The sequence below is a fragment of the Marmota monax genome, unplaced genomic scaffold, assembly GCF_021218885.2.
Source record: "Marmota monax isolate L192 unplaced genomic scaffold, Marmota_monax_Labrador192_F-V1.1 WCK01_AAM20220418_F8-fsc00079, whole genome shotgun sequence".
In the NCBI taxonomy this organism is placed as follows: domain Eukaryota; kingdom Metazoa; phylum Chordata; class Mammalia; order Rodentia; family Sciuridae; genus Marmota; species Marmota monax.
Genome location: NW_026694099.1, coordinates 6,477,501 through 6,505,292, shown reverse-complemented (window position 1 = coordinate 6,505,292; position 27,792 = coordinate 6,477,501). Strand labels below are relative to the sequence as shown.

General features: G+C 40.6%; 1 protein-coding gene across 1 annotated transcript; it reads right to left on the bottom strand.

Moving 5' to 3' along the window:
- Positions 1-179: 179 nt before the first annotated feature.
- Foxg1 (forkhead box G1) lies at positions 180-24,897 on the bottom strand. Its single transcript, XM_058585838.1, has 3 exons — positions 19,395-24,897; positions 18,833-18,906; positions 180-2,010 (listed from the first exon to the last, which is right to left on the bottom strand). Exon 1 carries the CDS (start codon positions 24,818-24,820, stop codon positions 23,354-23,356), a length of 1,467 nt encoding a protein of 488 aa, XP_058441821.1. The 5' UTR covers positions 24,821-24,897; the 3' UTR covers positions 180-2,010; positions 18,833-18,906; positions 19,395-23,353.
- Positions 24,898-27,792: the final 2,895 nt, after the last annotated feature.

Here is a 27,792-nt window from a genome sequence, read left to right as displayed (position 1 = left end):
AATAGTATATTTGAAATTTTTATAATTATTTTCTTTTCTAAGTAATTCAAATAATAATCAGACTTCCTAAAAAACCCACGAATTTACAATGAAAATATTTTATGGATAGAATAATTAGTTTAAATTGCCTAATATTCATTCACAATAGGATTGGCCTTGTAAAAGGAACTGAAGTCCAATTAAATGGAGTTCCCTTCCTCATCTCTGAGCCATATTTGAGTAGGTTTTTTTTTTTTTCTACTTTCTTCTAACTTTCCCTTATCTGTTTTCATGGCTAATTTTTTTCTGTCAATGTATTAATACTTTCAATTAGTTTAAATCAAGCTCTGCTTCAGAGTAATTAATCTCTTCTCTTAAGATAGTTTTGCTTTTTTAAAAAATAGTGTCCTGTAGATACACCTGATATCAGGACCCATAGTGCCACATCCATGCATGGACATAGGAAAGGTTGGTGGAAGGCAAGGAGGTAGGTAGTGCCAGGGACTGAACTGCAGTGGGTTGTATTTCATGCTTTTGTGACTATGTCAGGGTGTATTCTGATATTGAATATAACTAAGATTTTTTTAATTAAAAGGAAGAGGAAACATAAGAAATTGAAGGAAAATTAAAATTAAAATATTGCAGTTATAATAAAATTCATTAAATATTCTAATAAAAGATAACTTTGCACATTTTTTAAAATTTATTTTGTGTTGATCTTGATGTTTAACAAAAGACAATCTCATCTTGTGCTCTTTCTTTCAAATTTCTCCTTGGCACCATACTCCTTATAAATCTGTAAGAGACTACAAGAACTGAAATAATTCATTCCAGGATAAGATAATGTACACTAGGAAGTCCTACTTATGAAAACTGAGTGGGGGTATATAATAACATAAAGAAATGTTTTCATTTTCTTCACTTGGGATAAGAGCACTATACCCACAGGATTCAATTAACCATCTTAACACCAATTTGATTGCTAGGATAAGCTCTCCAAACTTCCCATATAAGAGGTACCAGGTTTCTTCATAGGGTTACCAATCCCAACCCCCATATTAAGCAAGAACTCTTGCTCAGGAAAGAAGTGTGGCCAAGAATAAATAAAAGCTAGAATATAACATCAGGAAAAGATGGTGCTGTGGTACTTCCAGCCTATAAATGAAAAAAGTAAGTTTTGTTCAAGTTTTGTGCTGCCACAGAACCATGAACTTAAAGAGTGAAGTCCAATGTCATAGTCCTAGTGTTCCTTCCACCAACTAAGAAAATGCCAAGAGGAGCACTTTCCCACAAATAAGTGTGGGCTAGTAAATGTAACAATAAAGTTAATTAATCCACCAGAGAGCTTCAAGACTGGAATGACTCACTGAAACAGGAACAAACGATTTTTATTCATTTATTATTATTTCTTCTTTATCTTTGGAGCCAGAAGGTGGCAAAATGACCAAGAATACAGACATGGCCAGACACAGTATGAACACCTGTAATTTCTAATTACTGGGGAGGTTGAGGCAGGAAGACTGCAAGTTTGAGGCCAGCCTGGACAACACAGCAAGACTGTCTCAAAATAAAAGAAGTGGGGAATGTTCCTGGTTTTAATCCCCAGTATACTCCCCCAAACACACACACACACACACACACACACAGAGAGAGAGAGAGAGAGTATTCTGAATATTCTGACATGGAGGAGATCTGGATGAACTTAAGAAACCTACTATTAGTTTAGAGTCTGGAGGATACTATAGGAGAAAATATTTTTTAAAAAAGAATGCTGGAATTTTGGGGGATATGGCTCAGTGGTAGAGTGCTTGCCTGGCATGCAAGAAGCCATAGGTTTGATACCCACTACTACCACCAAAAATTTTTTTTTAAAAATTGCTGAAGCAAACTTCTTCTTGAAACATGTCTTCCTCCAAGATGAATTTTCTGCTTGGAAACTTGTTTGATATCAGCATATCCTTGAGTAGATATCCTTGGATACGAAGTAGAAGACCATGGCAACCTTCGTTGTACTGACCGATAAAAAAAAGTCTGAAAGTAACAACACGAAAAGAACAAGAAAATGGACAATCAGTAGAGGTAAAATTTCTTAATAACATAGAGAGATACAGACATCAACAGGATTACAAAAAGCAAAAATAACTGTTAAAGTACAGTTAATACTGTATAACATTTTAATTGTGATATTTCAGTACATTGTTAATTTTTTTTTCAAAAATGTTTTAGTAGCAGAATCCATTTAATTGATAACAAATGAGAAAATGCCACTGGAATATACAATGCCTATGGTGTCCCTGTAAAAATTTGGTAAAACCTGAATACCCAAGCTACATTAAATAAAGCAAAAAAGAATACATGTGAACAACTTTTTATGTATAATTGAGCATATACAAAGTTTACCTCCCACATAGAAACATACACAAATCTGATGACTAAAGAAATTAAAGGAATTTAAAAGAAAAATGGCTAAAAGAGTGATTGGGTGGATGTATATTATAGACATTAAAATTTAATTATCTAACACCATTCAAATCTTAGAAGTTGTACAACTGCAAAATATGAGACATGGAAAAGCAAACTCACCTACTATCATGTTTTCACTTGCTTTTACTGAGTAACAGTAACAAGCCAAACCATATTAATGAAGAAAAATATTTTTTAAAAACCTACATATTCCACACATAATAAGATATAATAACTACGTAGTGGAACGAATGAATGGGGAAAAAAATCAAAGAGGAATGAAAACTTCCTTGTGTCTCTACTGCTACTAAGTAACAGCTCTGGATACAGGTCTAAAAGCTGTACTTTTGGACAGTCACTTTTGGTTCATGGTTTTATTTCCAGAAACTATAACTTAATGGTATGTGAATAATAAATAAAATAGCAGACCATTAAACATTCCTAAGAGTTTAAAATGATTATTTCAAGAAATCACCTCAAGCTTGTTTGTAATAGTGAAAAAAGCTTTGTTTTAGAGAACACCTTCTTAGTCCTATGTAGTTTTATTCTGAGACAGCATTTGACTTTCAAGTCCTACAAAGTTACTACCACGAGCCCCTATTTTGGTCATGTAACTGCAAATTTGATGAGGGTTTTATTTTTTCTACAAACAGAAAATCAAAAAGAATAAAGAATCAGCCAAACCTACAATCTTTTCTTTAAAGTTATGGGAGATAAATCCCTGTTGTTTATTATTTGAGTGAGACGTTTGTCTATAACAATTTAATGGCAGTAATACACAAAGATGATGGTCCATTTAATCTTTCACATTTTTTAAAGTGAAAAACATACTTAGATCCTGAAAATTACCTGTCCTGTTTCACAGGTTGCACCTGTATTGCTGCCACACATCTGTGGAAGTGCAATATCAGCCAACTGTTAATCAAGGATCACTTCCCTTCAAAGTGACTGATGATCCACTGTTTAAAAAGCTCACAAAAATAACTTCTTCAAAAAGTGCTTCAAGGGTTTCAGACACATCTTACCAGGCCTGCTAGCCTAATGTATGTCTGGAAGCTAATTCCTTGTTAATATTAAAGAACAAATGGCTTAAGAACAAAATTTAAATAATCCATTACATTTTAGAAATAAAATATTATTGGCATTATTTTCATTTCGATTGCAAGAAATGATAATGTCCAAGATTGGCTTTTAAAACTGTTAATGAGCCCTGGCAATGTGAAAAAGATATGGATTAGGTAGATGTAATGAGATATGATTAAAGGGTGCAGGCAGTGAAGGGTGTTGGAGAAATTCTTTTCAGAAAGAGTATAATTAGTGTCTGATAAAAGTACTTAGTAGATAAGATTTTTGAAGAAGAAAGGTTAAGATAAACATATACTTTATGACAAACCTGCTTAATTTTTCCCCTTTGGTTCTCTTACATACTCAATATTATGTTGAAGTTTCATACATAAATAATGTTTGTCGAATACTTGATGCAATTCTACTAGACAATTAGAGTGTTTTAATTGCCAGACACGGAGAGCAGAAAATGTGTTGAAACATCTTATTCCATTTTCAGTGTACATTTCTTTGTTGATTTATGTAATGTAGCTAATAATATGCAACCTACCCTGGTTTTAAACAAACAAATGAACTTTTAGAAAGCTCTCCATAAGTTGCTAAGCAACTCCAAAGGCACATTTTATTAATTTAATAAATAACATTTAGATGACAAATCCTTAAGGATGATTTCAAACTCCACTGTAAAAGAAGTAGAAAATACAAAGCAGGTACCCTTCTGATTTTCCTGTTTCTAAGGCCTCAGAGCTAGGCAGGGATATACCCATCTTTGGAGTTACATCTGTCTCACTAAGCAAAACGTTTTTTCAATTGAAATTGTTATTATAATAGAAGTTAGGTCCTGGGACTCATAGTGGGTACCTTTCCAGAGTTAGAGATCATGTTTCATTCTCATAACAGAGGGTTTCAACCTCAGCACTATTGACATGTTGGACAGGAAAATATGAAGTTTCAGGGAGCTAGCCTGTGAAATGTAGGGTGTTGAGCAATATCCCCATCCTGTACCTACTAGATGCCAGTAGTGGATAAAGAATTGCTAGAACTATAAATTTCTGCAGACATTGCTAAGATGTCCACAGAGGGTGGGGTAGGAGGGCAATATCACCCCCAGTTAAAAACCCCTTCAACTGAATATAGGTAGATTAGCTAAATACAAAAAAAAAAAAAATGTCTTTATCTAGCACCCCCTAGCACTATGAATAATGAAGAATAAGGAGGTAGTACCCATTTTAGTAGTACTGTGACTTTTGTTCCATTTAACACTCATTTCCAAGTTCATTGTTTCAATATTATTTCCACTGTCTATAAATTGAGGGAAGAAACCGGATGATGGCTCTGACTATAACCCCTCTCTAGCAATATCATGTTCCAGAACTGCACCAAAATATTTCCTCCTACTCCTTCTCCCTCAATTTTCTGTATATCCAGGAGCTAGACAGAATCATTTTTAAAATGAATCTCAACATTAAATATACATCCTCTGCTCAAAGGGCCACCACAGTTCTTTAATTTTTTTTCTATTAAACATAAACTCCACTGCATGATCTTTAAGATTTTCTACAATTTACCATTGAACTCCCTCTAATCAAACATCTTTATTATTTTCTACTTTGACCACCGTTATCCTTCACACACAAATCGCTTACATAGCCCAGTCTCCACATATGATATAAAAAGGACAAATTTATTTTCTCCATTAAAGTTTTCTTAATTAATCCTTCCTTTACTTATCAGTATTATATTTCTGTTAAAGGAATGACATGACTGCAAATTAATGTGAGGCAATCATTTACTGAATGTCTTCAATATGCCAGACACTGAACACTGTTTAGTGGCTGTTTCTTTCAATTTACATTTCATTATTTATGCCCAACTAGATTGTAAGTTCCCAGAGGATAGGAACAGGTTTTATTCGTATCCCTCTGGCATCTTTTAATAATGATGCTAATAAATATGCTTTACATTTGATTAGCAATTATAACCTTTCAAATTACTTTCACGGTTATTGGCTCATTGGTTATATGATTTCACTATTTTACAATCAATGAAAGTAGGACATAAAATGACCTAGGGAATAGCCTATGGGTTACACAAGTGGTGCTCAGTAAAATATGCATTTACTATATGCTGGCTGACTGAATTCAGTCTTACCATTTCAGGACCCTAAAATTTCTCTCCTGGTTACAAAAAGTTCTTATGGTGTTTAAAAACAAGAACTGCTGAATGATGCAGGAGACACAATATGGAAACGAATTAAGGTTGACAAAGGTTAAATCGTAATATAGCAGCAGGAAAGCAAAAGAGAAGTCTCTTAGCTTCTGCTTCAAATTGGCTATAAAGATGAACTTCATTTCATAAGGCCTTGAACTCTTACCAGGGAAAGTAAAATTGTTTTAAAAGAAAACAAAATGGGAAGGAAAAGTCTTACAGAAAGGTTAACTCCCAAATTCTAAAAAATCATAGCATTTTATCTCATAAGTTAATAAGTTAAGAAAATATTCTTAGGAATCTCCTGAAACACGTTTGGGGAATTCTCTAAAATAATATCAAAGTAATTGTAAAAAGCATTTATCAGTCTCTCAAATGAATTCAACAAAACACAAGTCAGCCAGCTGATTAGACATCCACTAGCCCTAAGCACCATGAGCCTGAAGAAGATATCTTTTCTATCCAGTAATCTTTTCACCATTTACTGCATACTTACTAAGGGTAGACGCTGGCCTGGGCCCTGGGGGGGGAAAGAGGCTGAAGCCTCATTTGCTAGTGTGAATTTGTGTAGGGAATTCAGAAAAAAAGACCCCCCCCCCCCCCCCCCCCCAAAAACGTGGATGATGGGCCTTTCGCTATACCTTTGGTCTTTTCAACTCTCAAATCTAAGGAATTGAATAAACGGAAGAAAATTCGACAATGAAGAAAACAAGTTAAGATCCCTCCAGCCACCCTAAAGATGCAGGAAACGGCTCTCCCAAGCGACCCCAATCCACGTGACCAGACATAAGTGCAGGAGAGCACCGGGTAGGGAATATTGGGCCAGTGGGGAAGAGGGGATGCTGAGAGGGAAGGTCACGGCCTGCCGGGGAGGACCGGAAGTGCAGGGCCACCGGTGCGCAGGAGGACTGTCCCTGAGCTGCGCGCGACTCTGCACTCCCGGCCCCACGCGGCCTTGACTCAGGGGATCCTCCCACCACCACAACGTCGCATCACCTCACAGCGAGCTTCCTGCAAAATAAGGGATTTGGGAGCTTTTCCGGAGGTTCCCAAGCCTGGTGGTAACCTTGGACCTGAAGTTTGCAGGGTCGAGTCCGCGCTGCTCTCCTGCGTTTCCTCAGAATATCTGCACCCCGGAGCCACGCAGACCGAGGACGGGGAGCCCAGCGGAGTCCGGGCCTGCGGGGGGCGCCCCGCGGGCCGACTGTGAGCGCTGGCCGGCCGGGGAGGGAAGGGGACCGGCCCGGACCGTGGAGACCTCACGGGGCAGGCCCTCAGGGGCGCCGAAAATGAAAATGTGTCTGACCCCGGCCTCGGTGGGGTTAGTGGGCAGGGGCGCTTATTCCCCACCGACCCCCTTCCTTCCCCGAGTCGCGCGGCGGGCTGCGATCCCGGCCGCGGACCAGCTCCGGCGGTGCGCTCCCCGGGCCAGGGCGGCGCTTCGTGAGCAGCCGCTGCGGCCGGGGCCGGTCCCGGAGCTCGTTTTGAATTAAATTATTAAGAATAACATCTTCTCCAAGTTTGTTTGTTTGTTTGTTTGTTTGTTTTTTTGATTGCTTGTTTGTTTGTTTGCTCTTGTTTTTATCCAGGGTGTAGAAAAGAAGCCAGAAACTCGGAGTCTTGTCTGCCCTCGCCCCGGCCCGAACCAATTTCTCAGACTCAAGCCTGGCCTGCAAATTCGGGAACTGGAGAAAGGGAGCTCCTCTCTTTTTCTACTTTTAATCTCTCTCTTCCCTTTTCTCCCTGCCCGCCCCCCTCCAGCCCCCCGTCGCCCACGGAGTCGTTCCTGCTCCCACCTGCGTCCCATACACTTTACTAGCACATTTCAGGAGTCCCTTACGTAGTCCACAAAACAAAACTTCCACACGGAGCCTCCGCACTTGTCAGCATTAGGTGACTGACATCGGAATGGAACTAGACAGTTTTTTTTTTTTTTTTTTGCTGGTCTTCCCATAATTAAAATTCACCGTCCCTGCGTGCCCCTATTTGTTCCCAAAGGCGTGTGTGGGGGTGGGAGGGGTATTGCTTTGGCGCTGAAGTAAGTCTTCACTACATGGTTTATAAGATCAGTTAAGCTTAGCCTAGTCATACTGAGAATTCGGTTGTGAGAAGGGAAAGGCTTTCCAGATGATTTTTCGTGTTATTAAACTTATGGCTCTTTTCTCACCCTCTATCCCTGTGCGGGTCCAAAGATGGAATAGAGACTTTACATTAATTTCAGAGGGTCCAATGTCCCAGAGGAGCCCTAACTCCTAACTCTGGTCCTGCATGCTGCCCCCTACCACCCTGGGAATGGGAAGAAGCCCTGGATTGGTGACTGCAGAACTGAGTTTCCTAACAACTTATGATTGTTGACAGGGGGAGGAGGGAATGGAGGAGAGAAATGGAAAGGGAAAGAAAAAAACATTTGTGTTCATTTACACATTTCCTGTGCAGAACAAAAAAGTCCCACCATCAGCAAAAGAAGTCTCTTCCTCCAAAATAGCAAAGAGGGAAAATTAGAATATGCATAAATTCCTTCATTTTCATTCGTACAGAGCATGATTTCCGGCAGATTTGTATTTAAACTGCTCGATTAATCCCAATCTCTGAACAGCATTTTACTTAGCATCTTCCCAAAACTCACCTAAAGCGTATTACTCTCCTCCCACTACCCTAATTTGGAGCTTCCCTTTTCCCTATTCTCTCTGTCTGCCAATGGAAATTTCATTGATAAGGTTGTAACTTTTTCCTGTCCATTGTTTCCCTTGGACTGGACTGCTCCATTGAACCACACTTTAATGCAAGTTAGCTGCTGCCTGTGAAGCTGACTGCAAGTGAGAGCCTAGTGGAAAGTATGTTTTTGAAATGTGTACATAAAAGAAAATAAATGTGATAAGACCAATAGACTTCTGCAGATCCATGCATGTCATAGAAACATTTCCTGTGGTCCCCAATTATATCTTTTCACCATTATCAACAGTTAAGATGCTTGGACATATCCACACCCCAATACCCGCCTCCACAAACCCTTTTCAAAGGAGCTTTATAATCATACAACCTTATTCAGAGGAATATTGCACTTCACATATATTCAAAGAGTGCCAGTCCATTAAATCTCCCTACAGCCCATTACTAAAAAAAAAAAAAAAAAAAAATTGCTTTGCCACTTAAGAAACAGAGCTGGTGGTATCTGTCTTGAAAAATCCTTTGTTGAAGAAAACGTTAGGGAGCATCATTTAAAACCATTCCTTTTCTGAAATACTGTATCTTGATTTGGGCTTACCTCTCCTGTCTACTCTTCTTTTATTTAATAGTAAAATGTGAATGTTTGAAATAAAATTTCCACATCTTGGCTTAACGAAAATGTATACAGATCTTAAATTCGTTCAACCCTGAATTCCTTGCTCTTACACATCCCACGACAGAAAGAAAACCTCTATTTGCTTCATAATACAATCTAAGCAGAGTGCAGTCGTTCTGGCTTTCCTCCAATGTTAGCATATCATAAGTGAATCCCAATTTATGGTTAAAAAAGTTAGAAATGCTAGTATCTGGTTAGTTTTTCATTTCTATAAAAAATGAGCACAATATTTGAACCATATGCAGCATAGTGTGTATACTATGTATGCATAAGCCTTTAAATATGTTTTACATTGACTAAAGATTTATTAACATATTAGGCCATAGAAGCCTATTAATTTTGTTAAATGGGTGCATAAACTCTGCATGCATGTGAGTATCTATATGACTATCACTATTTGTGAAATAACTATTTTCATTGTTTCTTTACTTTGTCAAACATTCCCATTAGTTTCTTTTAGTTTTGCGTCTCTCTATTGACTCAGAAGTTTCCCCATGATAAACAATTAAAATGAAATTCTTAAAATATAAATACTGAAAAGTCATACTTGTGAGTGCAGTTAATAACTAGGATCAAGGGTCACTTTTATTGGCAATGCTGAATCCTTTGAATTATCTTGTTGAAAAATGATAGTTTGTTTCTTAATTAAAGGAATTATATTTAAAAAAAGAAATAACCACGGTGAGAGTATTTTCCTTTAAATGTTATTTTAATTAGAATTAAATTGTATATGGAAAGCTCCAATTCAATTTCACATTACAGAACTATACTTCCAGGAGAGTTGAAGTGAATTCGCTAGGCGTCATTAAACCCCAGGCATGGAGAAAGCCTGGGGTAACCATTGAAGAGGAGATCGATACACAGTTGCAGCCAGAACTGCTTTCTTCCATTGCAGATTTAGAAAGGCAAGAAGGGGCTGAACATCACTTCAGTGAATTTATCCTCAGAAATGAAATCTCCTTGTTTTTCCTAATCTTTAAAGCAAAAATGTTCTCATGAACTGGAATTTTTTTCCCCATGCTTTTTAAAATGAAGAGACTAAAAAGAAATTTCTTTAAAAAAAGGATTTTTCAGCTTCCCTACAGTGAAAGGTGAAGAGATACGAGTATGGTACTAAAGCAGGGAAGTTGCATCCTCCTCCCACTTCTTCCTTTAACTACTCTGATTTTGTGTTATAGATTGTGGCGAGTTTGAATATGATAACTAATTTAAAAAAAATCTCGGGGATGCCTTTCATTTTGTAATGTTTAAGGTGTGCATATTGTGTTGTCTGATACGTTTTCAGGGATACATTAATTTGCAGGAAAACAGCAAAGCAGATGAATGGTATCCCTTCCCTTATCCAGAACTATCCCTTCTTCTACTGCTAAGGTCCTCTTCCACTTGGTCCTAGTCCCTGGGCTGCCAAGGAATTTCTCTCCCAGTCTCTGCTTTCCTCTCCTAACCAGTTTTCTTTTCCCTCTCACAAATGAAGGCAATTACCAAACAACCTGCTTTAACCTTAACATCTGTCTGCTAAATATTGAATCTAATCTCCCCCATCCATTCTTTTTTTTCATATCCATTCAAAGAGGGTAAAGAGGAAGACCTGGGGTTTAGGAGATGGGGAGAAGAGGGTTAGATTAATGCAGGTACAGGCTCACAAGCAGTTTCTTTCCAGCCTAGTCCTAGAAACTGGAGACTGTTCTCTCACCTAGAAGAATAAACTTTGGTAGATTACAATTCACAAAAGCATGCCTCATTCCTCCTGAGGAAATGGGATTTGCTTTACTTGCAAGAGCACTATCAATTACTAACATCTTCAACCTAATGTCACCCCTTCAATTCTACTCCAATCCTTTGTTGTCTTCTTTACATTCCTCTGTCCCTAAAGGAATCCAGAGTGCATCCTAGGGGTTCTAATCTCTAATTTTTATGTTCTACCCTGTAGGCTAGGTTCCTTGGAATCAGTGATCTCTTAGGACTCACAAGAACCTCAGTCACTCTGCCTTTCTCAACCTCCTCAGCTTTGTGAACATTGTTTCACAAATATGACCACTTGTCTATTCACGGGAAGTGCTCCAGCCAGAAAGCACCCCATCCCTTTACATATCTGCCTCTGCTCCACTTGACTGATTTTGGAATGACATCTTCAGAAAACCATGTCCATAGCAATGAAGGGGAGTGGGTACAAAAGTAGTCAGTGTGATTAAAAAAAAACCTACCATGTTAACCAAGGTAGTTTCTATTAGAAACTAGTTGGTCTGGAAGGGGTCATTAATTTAACCATCACAACAAGAAATCAGAGGAGTGCCTGCCTGCAGCCATAAAACAGAAATTTCACACTGAAATGGATTCCATCTCCATTCTGTTGGCCAGAGACATTATTTTAAGGATGTTTCTACTATTATTATTTGCATTGTTAAGTTTATTTTTGTCATCATTATTGCAGTTTTTGTTAGTTGATTTTTGTTGTTGTTGTAGCTATTATACTTTTCAGCAGAAGTTTAGGAAGATTAGTCAGATTAATTAGTTTATTAGTAATTTTAAGCTGAAAACTAATAATTAAGCCAAAAACTATAAATGATCAGGGATGATTCATACCAATGTAGGATTTGGGAGTAAGAAAATCTAAATTTTGGATATAAAATTTGGCAGCTATGAAATAAATAGGACTTGGGAATAAAAAATAAGGTAAACGAATTGTTTTAGTCACACAAACAGTTCCCCTCCCCCAAATTCAGTATGAACATTCTGTGATTTGCTTGGTAAAGGAAAAAAAAAAAATTCCATGTCTTTTTGTTGATGGAGAACAAAGATCCCACATATGTTCTTCCCTTTATTTTCACTTTCACATAGATTCCCTGTGCTCAGGACCATCCTAGCATCTAAGATGACTCCCCTCCAAGTGGGCCTTCTTCATCTCTTTGCTCTTGTTACACACCTCTCTGAAAAGGATGCATCATATAAGACAGGTATACAATTTCAACCCTCTCAGACAGATTCAACAGAATATAAATTCAATAATGCAATTCTCTCCACAAGAAGCTCTCTGCTCTCTTTCAAATATAATTAATGTTTTGATAGTGTAGTTCTTTAACTACATATATACACACAAAAACAGACGCACCCTCTAGCTTTGCTATTTGTGCATCTAAAACAGAAATGGATGTAGCTCTTCAGTGACTCCTAAAATTCAACTCATTCAGCCCACAGAAGAAATCTGTTTAAAAGGAAATAACTATTGGGTATCTGAAAGTATTTTCTAAAAAATTAAAGAATGTATGCTTCTAGTTTTAATAATAATTTTAATCAAATTTCCTAGAAAATAAAGAATATTCTGAATTGATAATCTGATTCAGAGATGTAATAGATAACAGTCAAAATCAACAAAAATACTATTCTAAATCCCTGATTGTCTTTTCCAGGTTTTGTAATGGAAACAGAATTTCAACATTTTCTCTTTTATCCAATTGAGGCTAAATTGATGCAACAATGGTAGCAAAACTACAGTGACTTCCATAGGAAATGCTTACTCTGCCTCAGCTCTGTTTTAGGTGAATTACTTACTTAATTGCTATCAGTTATATATAGACCACATTTGTATGTGAAATAGATGGTCAGAAAGTCACACAGATGTAGATAACATTATGTCCAATAGGAGTTAAATGAACACATTTTGAGCTTCCAAAGTTAAGTGGATTGTGTCCCTATTATGCCATATCTCCAAACTGATTATAATTTTAAGAGAACAAACAACCAGATAAAGAAAATAAGTAATATTTAACCCGATTAAAAAAAAAAACAAACCTTTAGTCTATGTTGTTATTGAACTGAGAAGCTAGATATGTGGATCCAATACATTGATTTCCAAACATCATAGCTATTTTGTTTGACATGTGAATATATATATAAGGTGATGGCCAAGGAAATATTTTACACATTTCTTTTCACAATTTTTTTAACAAGGGATATTTTGGAGAGATTTGTTTTTTTAAATTCTTTTGAAAGTTTACTTTCTTAACTCTTCATAGTTAATGTTTAGAATTGTGAAGGAACATAAAAGAATGAAAATGGAAGGGAGCATATGTGGCTGATTTCAAATAGATCTTTTTACTGAATGGAAAACAAAATATTTCCCCAGTGGAGTTGTGCAAAAAAAAAAGGGGGGGGGATGTGATTCTTCAAGAGCTCACTCATAATTTTTGTTATTGTTTTAGATGGTGGCCCACCAGGGTTCCTTTCTCATTACTTTGCTCCAAAATGTTTTCCTTGAAAGCATAAATTTGGGGCCAATTTATGACTTCACTCTCTCACAGATTAACGTATAAATATTAAATGTCCAATTTAATATTTACAGGCTTACACATTCGGCCTCAGTACAGGACTAATAATTACAGGTTTACAGATTCAACTTCAGTACAGGACTAAATTATCAACCCAGTTGTTTAGAATAGATAACTAGATATTTGCCTCTAGAGAGCTATAAACAAATATATAAGGTAAAAATTTTACAATATTGATCACCAAGGATGGGTGAGCCATTAAAAAGAAATTCTTCCTCAGACTTTTCATACTTGTTTTGATTTCTTTCTTGTGTTTCCTTTCTTCCTATTTGTTTGGGACAGACACGACTAATTCTCAAATGAGGTTTTGTTTGGCTCAGATTAATATTAAAGAAGATCACACACACGGCTGAAAAATATTGTTATTTTTCCTTAATGGGGAAAATTGGACTCCCGCGTGTCAGATCTGTGGATTTCCGAAAGGCAATGGAAATGGTACTGACATCACTTTGCACTTTAACAATCGGATTTGGTCAGGGTACAAGTTGTTTGTTTAACCCGACAGCTCAGTGCACCCCGTCGCACGCTTTGCACACTCATTAAAACGATTATTCACGACCTGTCGAGTGTTTTCGGGTTCATTCACAGGAAAGGCTTGGAGCAAGGGAGAGCAATTCAAGTCAACACTGTCCACTACCCCAATGCACGTGAGGATGAGCTGGTGTGTACGAGGGGGGGAAAAAGACGAGGGAGGGGTTGGTGAGCACGCCTTAGCTATAAGACCTGTTCATCCATGCTCTGGAATCTCAATATCTACAGAATGCCAGTAATGCTTGGTCCTACAGGGCCCATTTCACTAGTTTAGCTTCAAGGGCTTGGCACGGGACAGAAAAATAAAATACGGCAAATAAACAGACTCCAAACTTTGCCTCAGCTCCTCCTTTCAACCTTTGAAAAAACTTTAGGTCCCAGGACTAGCCCACCTGCCAGTAGCCTTCAGATGCAACACCACCTCTCACAGCGCAGACGCTGAGGATAAGTACTTTCAGGAAAAATCGACAGGGTGAGGAGTTTAATTCCTTTTCCATCTTCCAAGGTCTTTCCTTCTTAAAAAGAATTTGGTTAATTGCCTCTTTCTATATTCCTTGCAGTGACTGGGAGGAGGAGGGCCTTCTCCAAAAAAAAAAAAAAAAGAAGAAGAAGAAGAAGAATAGGACCTTTTAAAGTATTTGGTTGGTAGATGTATTCCAAACTATTAGCATGCAAGGATTCATCCTTCACGCTGGGAGAGAAAGTCCTAAAGAAGGTGAAATCCTAGATAAATTAGACTATATTTTGTAATGGCAATAAGAGAAGCACAAACATGAAAAGTGTCTTATTCTCCTGCAATTGCCTTGTACTTATAAAGGGCACACTATATGGTCTTTAGGGGTTTGTTGTTGTTGTTGTTTGATTGTTTTTCTATTTCTTCAAATGAGTCTGATAAACAACATTCATATGAGATATTAGTTGAAGAGAAATACCTATTTTCATAAGATATGTGCTCTAGGTAACAGAATATATAAATGCATACAAACATTTAATAGACTCAAAAACTCCAGAATGTCTTGTTTGGTGTTAAGTATCCCTAGAATAATTTCGAGTTAACAGTGTTTTAAATTGAATGTCTTATATCTATGTTCAAATGATTGCTCCTTGTTTTTTCATTTATAGCATTAGTAAACCCAATGGCCAGCTCACTGTTATGAGGGTAAGCCAAATGAGTCAATTCTCACTCATGATTTTCATTCTATTAAAGCTGATATCATAAAATCATGTTTTTCTATTTTATTGAGATGAATCATCAATACAATAGGTGAAGAAAATTGTGGAAGTTTTCAAGCTGCAAGAGATTTTAATCAGAAACAAATTCCTAATTGCTAAAAAGCAAGTATGAATAAGTAATTTTGTAAACTCATTGGGTTGCTATAATTCACTATCAGGTTTACTTAAAATGGATCTGTCAAGTATGTTTCGCTTCCCACATAAGCACCTTCATTAAAAGCAACCCAGGATAATAATCAAGAGGCAGATGCAGAAATATGTAAGTAAATATCTGAAAGCCTCTGCATAAATAAACACAAATCAATGTAGTAATAGACAACACTATTGATGTAGGAAAGATCGATTTTAGTCTTCCAACCTGCAATCAGAGCTTGCAATGTATAATTAAAAGTGTATTTTTCAACTCCACTAATACTACTACTATTGGGGAAATAAATAAATAAATAAACAATACTTGCAGCTAGTTCTACCTTTCTACTTTATCTTTTCTAGAGTATTTTTGATGGGGTGGGAGGAGTACTCTATTTTTTTCTAAGGAAGATTTGCCAACCTTTAAAACTACATCATTAATTATAGAAATTATTAAAGTATCAAATAATGAAATTACCACCTTATTCTTGCTCTAAATTTTCAACCTTCCTCCCAGCCTCTAATTATTCATTCAGCACAGTGTAATAGAAAAAAAATACACAATAGTGCTCATTAATTTAAAAAAAAAGATTTTTTTTTCAACTACCATAGTACCTTTAGGTTTAGAGATTCTTTGGGCCTTTTGTCAAAATGAATGAGAAAGATGTCATTTCCTCAATATACCATAAAAGCTTTCTCACCTATCTCTGAGTATATGCAAACATAAAATAAAAGGGGGAACCTACATTATTCTAAAATTGATTTATATAATGACTGCAAAACAAACAGTGGCTGACTCAAAGAAATCAATCTACATTGGATTTCTAGAAATTCGCATCTAAAACAATGTTTCAGATTTGTTAAGAATTAAGTTTTCCTTTCAAGAATATTTATCCCTGGAGGGCAGAAATGATTTAAATTAGCAAGCATGAGTGTGTGATGAATTTAAGTATTTAGTTAGGTTCTGGAGAATGAAAATAGTCTTCTCATTTCTTTTTAATTCATCAACGGAGATGCTTATTTACATTCATCCTTGAGTCTAGGCTTCTAGAGCATAAGTCTTTAGAAGAATTTCCTACTTAAGAAATTCAGCTACTTTGAAAGTGATTTTCCACGAAATATCACCACACATAAATATCGATTTTGATTATCTTTGTCATAGTGCATGACCAAGCATTCTGCTTGACTACTCTCTTTCCCATCTAGGGCCAAGAATTCAGGGGCAACCAGACCCAAAAGGAAAATATCATCAGTTATTGTTTAGGTCTAATTTAACAGATAATTTAACTTCAAACAACAATGATCAGGTCATTAAATTTCAGAGGAATGAGAAAATGAAAGAACTGAGAGACAACTCTCCCTTAACCCCATTACAGTTTTTAATCTTCCTGCTCAATCAACGGAATCAAAAACACCTATGCAGGAAGATACTCCTTAAACGTTCCTTAAACACACTGACTCAAAGAGTTGGATAATAGGAGATGAATTGAAGGAATAAAACTGAAGACAATGATTCCAATCCGGTAAGTGCTAGCAGTGTAGGAAAAGCCAACTGAAACAGATTATAAACATCCGAACATGCCCGGTATTTGAGCATGCCCTTTCATTCTGACAAGGATCTCAAACCTTGCAAAGTGCCCTTTCCTCCTATATGGCTTTTCCGTAAGGGAAAAAGATCATATGTATTAGGCAACACACCACGAAAAAGACCTTCACAAATATAATTTTTATAGTTACTTGTTATATATTATTTATAATCACAATTTCAGAATTTCGGATTATCTTAAATTTCAATAGAGGACCGGGTGAGTACGGTGTCAAAGCTTAGAAATTAGCGGAGGGAGGGGAGCCAAAGGGAGGACAGAGGTGTCCCAGCTCTATTCTGCATCGCCCTTTCCTTCCAGTCGCCTTTCCAAGGCTGAAGATGACCCTGGAGAATCTCCTGCACTTGAGGGGTAATCTGCCCACCGGAACCCTTGCCTTTGTCTCCCCGACCCGGGGTCCCCCTTGCCGCTAAGGAAATTCCTACCTCCGAGGGTTTTTTTTGTTGTTGTTGTTGTTGTTGTTGTTGTTTTTTCCTGTAAGGGCCCTCACCTTGGACCACAGGCTTGGGCAGAGAAGCAAAACGGGCAGAGAAGTCATAGGGAGGGAAAAGACGTTTATTGTAAAGGACACGTTTTGATCAACTACCAGATGAGTGCTGAAAACTGCACCCGGTACACAAAAAGAAACACCTTTCAGAGGGAGAAAGAAAAGATAAAACAGAAGACTAAGAAGAAAGGGGGAAAAGGTAGGGATGCGCGCCAGCAAGGTTCGGGAGGAGTCGATTTTCCTGGCAGCAGCCAAAGTGAGCTACTCAACTCAAAGTCCACTTATCCTGGGCAAGAGCGCCCTCGCGTTGCTGCTCCCTGCGCAGCGCCCCGCTGCACCCTCTGCGGGAATCAGTGCGGCAGGGTCCCGGGATCGCCTGTCCTCACCCAGCTGCCGCGCCGGCGTCGCGGCCCCAGCTCAGTAGCCTGTTTCTTCTCTACATTTGTAGGGGAGGGGTGGGGGCACGAGAAAACAAGCCGCCGGGCTCCTGCCCTACGACTTCGAGCCCCTCTATGGTGTCACCTCTGCAACTTCACCCAGGAATCCCTGAGGCGTGGGAAAAGCCAATAGGACATCACAGCAAAGCCCCCAAATTCTCTCCGGGCGGAGCCAACCTGCGTCTGGCGCGAGCCCGCAGACACTCTGGGACAGCCAGGCTCTCGAGCATACATCGCTTTCTCCTAAGTGCGCATTAAGAATCAATTATTTGCCTGAGATTTCCAAAGCCGGGAACTGAGATATTCCCAGCAGGGACGAAGACAAGCCCAGAACGGTGGTGCTCATTTCCCTAGTCTTTCCAAGAGCCAGGGAAGTCTCCCACACCCGTCAGGCGCCGCACTCGACTTGGAGCAGGCCGGCTAAATCTCGTAGGGACTCTCGCCCGACCCAGGCCAAAGACTTGGAGATGTAGGGCCAGCTCTGGGGGATATTGGAAGTGTTAGTCTGAAATAGGGGGAATGAAATGTTTATTTAAAAAAAAAAAAAAAAAAAAGAAGATGATGATGATGATCAAAAGGAAGAAGAAAGAAAGAAGGAACTTCAGAGAGGTAAGTTCTTGACTTTGGAGCAAAGAGATTTATCTTAAACCGGGAGAGCAAATAATCCAAAATTTGAACGTTAAAAAAGTCCCGTATTTCTCGCAACACCCGTAAGACTCAGAAATTTCCATAAAATGAATTACATTACACTTTCGGGTCTATTTCACTCTCCCACCACCTTGTCCATATAGATTTGTCTTGTTTTCTATTTCCCTTTGCCCTTAAGGATGTACCATGATTTCTGTCAAAGTAGAAAAATCACACATTTCTTTCATCTACGTCTGTTGGTAGCCCACTCGCTAGGAACACTTTCCAAGAAAAGAGAGACACAAACCCAGGAACCCAAAAAGTCGCGGTTCAAAACTGTCAAAAGCAGTCGACACACTCCCCACCTCACCCAGTACCCTCGGAAAGGCACTTTCACTTACCGATCTTGGGGTAAGAGCTCTCCCAATTCTTTGGTCTTTTCCCGCGGCATCCTTCAGACAACCTCAGGCAGAGCCTTGGGTGGAGGGAAAAAAACAAAGAGAAATCGGGAGGGAGAAAAGAGACAAAACACAACACTACATTTTATATTTGTCAGTCCTGAAGCCTCTTGGCCTACATCCTCAGGACAAGAGGAAAAGTGTCAGTTTGGGGGACAAAAAGTAAGAGGTGTTTTTTTTTTTTTTTTAAACTACTGGTGGTTGGGAGTGGGGAGTGAGGGGTCCTGGAAGGAGGGTTGGAAACGATGATTGGGATGAAGAAAAGAAAGCTTTTTCTTTCTTTCTTTCTTTCTCTCTTAAGGGCACAAATGAACATTGAGAACGAAGTACTAATTGAAAGATCTTTAGCGCCTTTTAACTCTTACAGGTAGGTAGCTCTTAGGAAGAATGTAGATGTGTGTGCGTGAAAGAGAGAATCTAGATGACCCTATTCTTTCCACATCTCCAGGATCTGGCCTCGAATAAAAACATAAAAGGGGGCAACTTTAATTCAAATTTCACCTACCGTGCTTGTTGGATTGGATGCACAGATTTTCATGTTGGAGAGTTCCATCTGTCTGGCAGAAGCTGAAGTGGTGTTGGGGGCAGGTTATCTGGTGAAGTAGGAATGTACAGGAACCCCGCCCTCTAGGCACAGTTACACAACCCCAGCAACCCCTCTCAGCCAGCTTTAAAACCTCTAATGATCTTCACCTTCACCCTTTGTTAGCCTAATTCTGCAACAGGATTTTAGTCTCAAACACAACTTTAACTAATCATAAAACTAATTTCTCAAAAGCAAATTATTTCAATGCATGCAAATTCCTCAACAATGATGTAGAAAACACACTTCATACCACGCTTTAGAGTTCTAAATATATGAATTTATCCACCTATTTGAGTGAAGTATGTAACAAATATATATTAAAATCAATACACTGCAAAACACATTTTTTGCCTCTCTGCCTTGATTTGATGCCCCTCAGAAACCACATGAAGGCTTCCATCATCACATGAATACTTGTGTTAAGTACTGTTAGTTCTAGACTTTATGTTCATTCGATGCCCAATTTTATAACATATTAGGAAGAAACATAGTTGGAAAAATTCCTTCACTGCTCCAGTTTACATTACTCTCTCAGTGTTTTATATATTAATAGTTTTTTGTTAACTTTATACCAGATAAATTCAAGTAAAACACTTTAAACCTAAATGAACTATATTTGGAGATTTCAAGTTTTAAGCTGTGGTCATTTTCAGTTTGAAAATCTCAAAAAAAAAAAAAAAAAGACAATTGCTATTACATTAAAACTAATCACAAGTTTGAAAGAAAATAATCTTCAAAAAGTTTTGAAGTATTTTTCTGGCATGAGTTAATTTCAACTGCCAAAAATTGGTGACAAACAACACATTATGCAAAAATGTATAAATGCCATGCCAGACTGTCATGTGTGAGTTTTGTTTGTTTGTTTGTTTTAGAAGATACCTTGAGGAATGATAGGATAATCAAGGTAAATGAAATGTTCACATTAGGCTTCAGGAGGCCTTCACTTTTTTCCTCTGGATACCCCCCTTCTAGAATGTCTAATAACCACATTTCTAATCATATCCATTGTATATATAATTTGGACATGTGTCCAAACACAACTTCTACTTCAGTACTTAGTTTTAGGAATGCAAAGAAATGAATTTTACCCTTGACTTCAGAATACTAAGTTTGCCATTGAAATTCAATTTCTATCATCCAAATAAACACATAATCACAAATAAGTATAGGTATTTAATTTGACCAGAAGAAAAATACCCATGGAGAAAATCTCCTATATCTCTTTATCTCAGTACAAGAGTTTGACTTCTTTTAACTTTGGAAGGCAAAATACTGTATTTCCTCTCTGGTAGCACATTCTCATTCCACAAATAAAATCCATGGCAAAAGCAAACAATAAATCATCACCTTTTTTCCAGCTTAAACACATGCCTTTCTTGGAGCTATTTTGGTTCCCAATTGTGTAATGGGGATTTCCTTTGCCTAAGATCAGCATTTGTACTCTTTTTAATCAGTCATAAATTTGGCTTTTAAAACAATAATTTGTGAAATTTTCTTTTCTGCTTCATTCTGAAGAACTGTTAAATTTCAGGAAACAGATCTCAAGTGAATCTGTTTTCATGCTAAGAAAATAAAATCATATTCAGTCTGCTTAAAAGAGATAATTAAACTAGTTGGTCTATTTTTTGCCCATTCCCCATTTTTGTATATTTGGTTCCAGCTCTTTTTAAATTTTCCTGGCACCTCGAGCTTGCTCCTTTGCTCTTCCCCCACCTCATTCCACAACCCACACTCAAATTTTCCAATATTAACTATTCTACATTTCAAATCCACTTCAGTCAATTTGCTTGTCCCCAAAGCTTTTTTCTTTTTTTTCCCTCAGAGCAACTCTCTGTTTGCTGATAACATCTTAGGGACAGATTATTTTTCATTGGACCCATTGTAAGAAGCAGCCAGCTTATTGCATTACTGAAGAACACATTTCAGACTATACAACTATAACAAATGAACAACTTGTCCTCCATAGACTCTCCACAGGATCCAATTAGTTACTGAAACTTTTACTCAGGTTTTCTAATTTTTTTTTTTTTGAATTATAGCAATTGGGCTTCCTGAAACAATTTTTAAAATGTTTTCATTTTGTTTCATATATATGCATATATGCATAACATATGCATATTGCAAGTTAAAACAAAATTATGATTCAGTGTAAGCAAAAGGAACAAATCTCTAGATTAAATTATACAGACATTTAAAAGAGAATCAAATAAATACCTCCATGTTGTAAAAATAGGGGGAAAAGAAGAGAGGTTTTACTTCTGAATATCTAGAATTTTAAATTGTTATAATTTAAAATTAAAATATCAACATTGATCTGCAAGTCATTACAACAGGTGATCACTTCAGCAAAATCTATTGCAACTTCAGCACATCTTTATTAGAACTCTTTCATTGTGGGTAAACAGCCACAAAAATAAATGCTGACTTAGAAAGTATAAATACAAATATTTAAACAAAAATGTTTGCAGCATTCATAGCGCAAATTGTACCTGAACTGAAGGGCTCTGTGTGTCTATATATATTACATATGTGTTCATTATTCACTTCTATCTAACCATATACATATATTTATTTATAATTTGCCAAGTGCTATAAACAAGATACCTGAAACAAAATATATAAAAAGCATTCTATTAACTGTTTTAAAATAAACACAGAGTAAACAGCTATGCACATAAAATTAAATATCTCTTTTTGCTGTATATCCACAAAAACTTAAAGATATTAGCTGAAAAGCCTATACTTTGTTTAAAGCTAGTGTTTATTTAATAGCCTGCTCCGGGTAAAATTTGCCCACAAGGGGGAAAAATACTATTTTCGTTTTTAGACTCTCAGTTCAAATTAAAGGAGCAGTTTAAATTTTAATTTGGCTGAAAAAGCCTTTGAATTCCCTATAAATTGAGTGGTCTTTCAAAAATTAGCTCTACTTAATAAAGAGACAAAAGTATCAAGATATATATGAATTTAGCCTATTTTTTATTTCTGTGTGTTCATAGTAAACATTTTTGTAAGTGACAAACACGGGCATATGACCACAGTATCACAATCAAGAAATTTTAAGACAACATTAACAATCACTCAAATTTATGCGGCATTTGCGCAACACAGGTTACATATTTGCAAGGTTTACCTATAAGTACAATAGGTATTAACATTTCACTACATTTAGAAAAAATAAAAGTGACCTGTTAGTGACCACATACATCAAAATATACACAACACAAACTGAAGGCAATCATTAATTTTGTCCCCTTCCGATTCAATTGAATGGGCAGTGTTGCCAACTGAAACAACTTTCCTTTTTTGTTTGTTTGTTTTAATACTTAGTATACCAAGTGCATTTTCTAGAATCCAATCTTTGGTCTAAAAGTAAACAAAAGAAAAAAACAGTTCTTTAACGAAAAGGACAAAACAATAAATGGCCAAAATAATTTTCTTGGGCACCTTTACTACGAATGCTTCTTAAATACAAATTACAGTTTAACATTTTAAAACTCTCCCCATAATTTAGGTTGTTCTCAAGGTCTGCGTCGACCAGATAAATCCATGATAACTTATAATACTGCACACATGGAAATCTGGCGGCTCTTAAGAGATAGACTTGTCAGGTTTGAGTGAAATGGCAAAGCAGTCACTATTTAGATACATATTCTACTATAATTTTGACTTCCAAACCTTATATTCTACAATGTATTCTCCCCACATTGCACCTCGCTGACACTCCACACCTTGTTAGAATAATAAACAACCCTAGAGACTGAACAAACGTACAGAAATGAGGGGGGGGGCTTAATAAAAAATACCTGGACTTATTTTTAATCATCATTTACAATGCAAATGTGTGTAAAACGTTCACTTACAGTCTGGTCCCAGGGATGTTAATGTATTAAAGGGTTGGAAGAAGACCCCTGATTTTGATGTGTGAAATAATCAGACAGTCCCCCGGACAGTCCCGTCGTAAAACTTGGCAAAGAGGGTCTTAAAGACTCACAGGGCAGGGTCGAGGGGGCCTGCGGCGACGTGGAGGAAGACGCAGCCCTGGCGCTCATGGACGTGCTGCTCTGCGAAGTCATTGACGGGTGCGGGACGTGGGGGAAAAAGTAACTGGTCTGGCCCGCAAGCAGGTTGACGGAGCAGGGGTTGAGGGAGTAGGTCCCGGAGCAGGGCACCGACAGGCCACAGGGCACCGAGGCGGCGAGCGCGGCAGCCGTGAGGTGGTGCGTGGCGTACGGGATCTCCCCGTTGACCAGCCGGTCCACACTCAGGCCGTTGGCCGTGGAGAAGGAGTGGTTGTTGCCCAGCGAGTTCTGAGTCAACACGGAGCTGTAGGGCATGGGGTGGCTGGGGTAGGCAGACGTGGTGCCATTGTAACTCAAAGTGCTGCTGGCGCGGGGGTGGTGCAGAGACAGGAAGGGCGACATGGGCCAGTAGAGGGAGCCGGCGCGGTCCATGAAGGTGAGGCCCGTGGAGGTGAGGCGCGCCCCGCGTTTGAAGGCCAGCTTGGCCCGCGACGTGGTGGAGCGGCGCCGCAGCTTGCCCGTGGTGCCGCCAATGAACACGTCGTCGCTGGACGGGTCCAGCATCCAGTAGTTGCCCTTGCCCGGGTCGTCGTAGTGGCGCGGCACCTTCACGAAGCACTTGTTGAGGGACAGGTTGTGGCGGATGGAGTTCTGCCAGCCCTGCTTGTTCTCGCGGTAGTAGGGGAAGTTCTTCATGATGAACTCGTAGATGCCATTGAGCGTGAGCCGCTTCTCCGGGCTCTGCCGGATGGCCATCATGATCAGCGCGTTGTAGCTGAACGGTGGCTTCTCGTACTTGCCGTTCTTCTTCTCACCCTCCTTGCCCCCCTCCCCGTCCTTGCCGCCCTCGCCCGCCCCCTTCTTCTCCTCCCCCCCAGCGCCGGCGCCCTTCTCCTTCTCGTCCGGCCCGACGGGCGCCAGCTCCCCCGGCCCGCCGCCCGGCTCGCCCTTGCCGCCCAACCCGTCCGCTTTGGCCCCGTCCAGGGCGGCGGCCGGCGGCGGCGGCGGCGGCGGGAGCAACAGCTGTTGGGGGCCCTTGTCGTCGTCTGCGGCGGTCGGGGCGCCCCGCGCCTGGGGGGGCTGCGGTGCCGGGGGTGGCGGTGGCGGCTGCTGCTGCTGGGGTGGCGGCGGCGGTTGCGGGGCGGGCGGCGGCGGGTGGTGGTGATGGTGGTGGTGGTGATGGTGGTGCTGGGGGTGGTGGCTGTTGTGGTGGCCGTGGCTCGCGTGGTGGTTGTCGTTCTGGACCGCCTCGGGGACCAGGCTGTTGATGCTGAACGAGGACTTGGGGATCATTTTCACCTCTTTCCTATCTCCCATGTCCAGCATCACCCAGTCGTCGAGGGGAAACGGCGGCGGCGGTGGCGGCGCGGGAGCCGAGCAGCGGCGCGGCGGGCGGCGGTGACCGGTGGGTGCCGAGCGGAGCGCGGGGGGCGCGGGCGGCAGCGGCGGCACTGAGCGCTCCGGCAGCAGCGCAGTTGGACCGCAGGCTCGGGCGCTGGCAAGTCATGTAGCAAAAGCAGCAACCACCCCTCAGGAATTAGGAAAAAAAAAAAAAAACGGGGGGGAAAGAAAAAAAGAAAGAGAAAAAAGAAACAACCACCGCCCCGGGGGTGAAGCTCCCTAGCTCCCAACTCTACTTCTCGGTCTCCCCCCCACCCCCCGCTCCCCCCCCCTGCTGCTTCCTCCTCCTCCTCCTCCTCTCGCAGCAGCAGTCACAGCAGCAGCAGCAGCAGCCCAAAGGGGGGGAGAGCCGGGCGGCGGGCGGGCGCGTCCCGGAGCGGCCGCGGCGAGGCTGGGGAGACAGCGATCGAGGCGGCTATAGCCACAATTAATTTTCCGAGCTACAGGCGCACACTAGGGCTGTAAAAAAATTTTTGGTTTAACCTTTCCTACCGCTGGGCCAATCAGAGCCGACGGCGTGCAGGAGCGTCTCTCTCACAGCCGACCAATCGGCGGGGCCGGGTCCACCCACCCCCGCCCCGCCCGCCGGCTCCCGCCCCCTCGGGCGCTCGCCTCCCCCTCTCTACGGGCCTCGGACCTTGCGGCCGTGCGGAGCCGCGTAGGGATACGCCGGCGGGAGCACGCTGTGCCGCAGCCCCGCTCCGCGCCCCCTCCACCCCCTCCACCCCGCCGGCTCTGATCAACCGAAATCCCTCTCCTAGGGCAAATATCTCACATTTCCGGCTTCCTTCTCCTTGTATTGGGTCATTTTCGTTTGAGCGTCAATATTTGTCCTTATTGATTAAAGTTTGTATCCAATTTTATTTTTAAACGTGGGGGTGGTGACGGTGGAGGGAAGAGTGGGAGCGCAGGGAGAGGATGCTAGGAGAGGGCTGGAAATGGAGGAGGAAGAAGCGAGGCACTACTTTTTCCGAGTCGGCCCTGCAGGCCTGGGTCTGGCATTTCTGAGCCCGTAGGAAAATTGTGCCCCTTTTAGGTAATATTCTGCCGAAGCTTTGGATATGGGGGTGGGGTGGGGTGGGGTGAAGGCCCACCCTTGTGGATGGAAGGATGTCCTACACGTTGTGGGAGGAGGGCAGGGGACAGGTTTGGGAGTGGTGGGATAGGGAGGAGGAATTGGGCCGGCGAGCGCGAGGCCAAACCGGGGTTACTTACTCGTTTCCTGCGGCCCGAGCAGCGGCGAGCTCGGGGCTTCGGTGCCGCGGGGAAGCCGGGCCTGGGGGCTCCGGGTGCTGTGGCGGCGGGCAGGGGCTGCTCAGTGGTGGGCGCCTCTGATGGCCTTCCGAAATGAGAGGTGCCCAGAGAGAACACAGTACCAAACAGTCTTGAAATAAATCAGGTAACACATGCTCTGTACGTGTGTCTCTTCTTTCACCTTCTCTCTTACTCCAGACCTTCCCTCACGCGCGGGGTGACTCGCTGTCGCTTTCTCCTCGCCGCTCCAGCTTCTCTTCAGCTTCTAATCAGAACTGGAAGCTGGTAGCCGCGAGTGAGCACCCTGGAAATATTTTCATTTTGCTTGTTGACATTGGAGGGAAAATAAGTGGGAGTCTATTTCTTTCCGGGTTTAAAAAAAAATCCTTCCTATTTCTCAAATGCTTTTATTTTGTAAGGATCTGAGTCCTGAAATGTCAGTATGCAGAACCCAGCCCTTACCCACCCTGAATGCTGCTGAATGGCATGTAAGAGGCCTTGGGAACTGGATCGCGCATTCCCAGCTTCTGGGGCTTTGGGACTGGAAAGGTTTGAAGGTTCAAGTGAGCGGCAAGATTGCGATTCTGGGGCTTTAAAAGGATCCCGTGGCCAGGGGCAGGGCTAAGGCCCAGCATTTCCCAGGGATTGGAATTTAGTACGGAGCACACTGATCAAAGGCTGTTTCATTCCACATGGGCACGAAACATACCACATTTTACGGAGGATGTAGTCTGAGAGAAGAGGGAGGTGGAGGAGTATAAATAAAAAGCACCTTTCCCCCTATAGTAAGGTAAATAATTATAAAATGTAAGCATCTCTTCACTTTGATGAACTCAAAATTAAATAATCTGTCAGATTTAGTATTAAAACAGTGGAAGGAAGAGTGCCTATATGTGATGAAAGTTAAATTCTAATATAAAAATGCACTACAAAGATACTCAGAAAATGAAGGGTTATTTTCACTCCCTCCCCCCACTTCAAAGAGAGAAAGGAAGAGAGAAACTTTGGAGGGAATCACAGACAGACAATTACAAATGGCATTGAATTTTAAATGTTCATCTATAAGGAACTCCTTAAAGGAAACTTGAATATTGGACTAACTTCAAATAGCCCTACACGATATGTATTTCCTATATCTACTTATCTCCTTACTTTAATCAAACAAACTATTTGCGTGTGGAAAAATCAAGGGTTCCAGTCATCAGCGTTGATAATGATATGTCCCCAAGTGTTCAATTCTAAGCTTGGGATTTCTCAGAGCCTGGTGAGCTAATGGGCTTTGCCAACCGGCTGAAGAGATCTGTGGGCCTTCCTCCTCCTGTTCACTTCTCCTCCTACCACTCTTCTCCCCTTTTCAGGCCGGTTCTTCCTACTTTTCCTCAACTCCTCTTTCCTCCCTCCTCCCCCTCTTTCTCCCTCCTTCCCCCTTCACTTCCCCACCCCTTCCCCTCCCTCCATTCCTCTCCCTCTCTCCATTCCTCCACCTACTCCTCCCCATTTCTCCCCCCACAGCCCCCCTTCTCACCACCACTTATAATGGCACACAGGGCTCCCTCTGAGGTGGACGGCCCGGTACGTTTTCGTAGTCGGTCTAGCGTGAAATGATTCGGTGTAACCGGATTCTTGGGAAAGGACAGGTTACG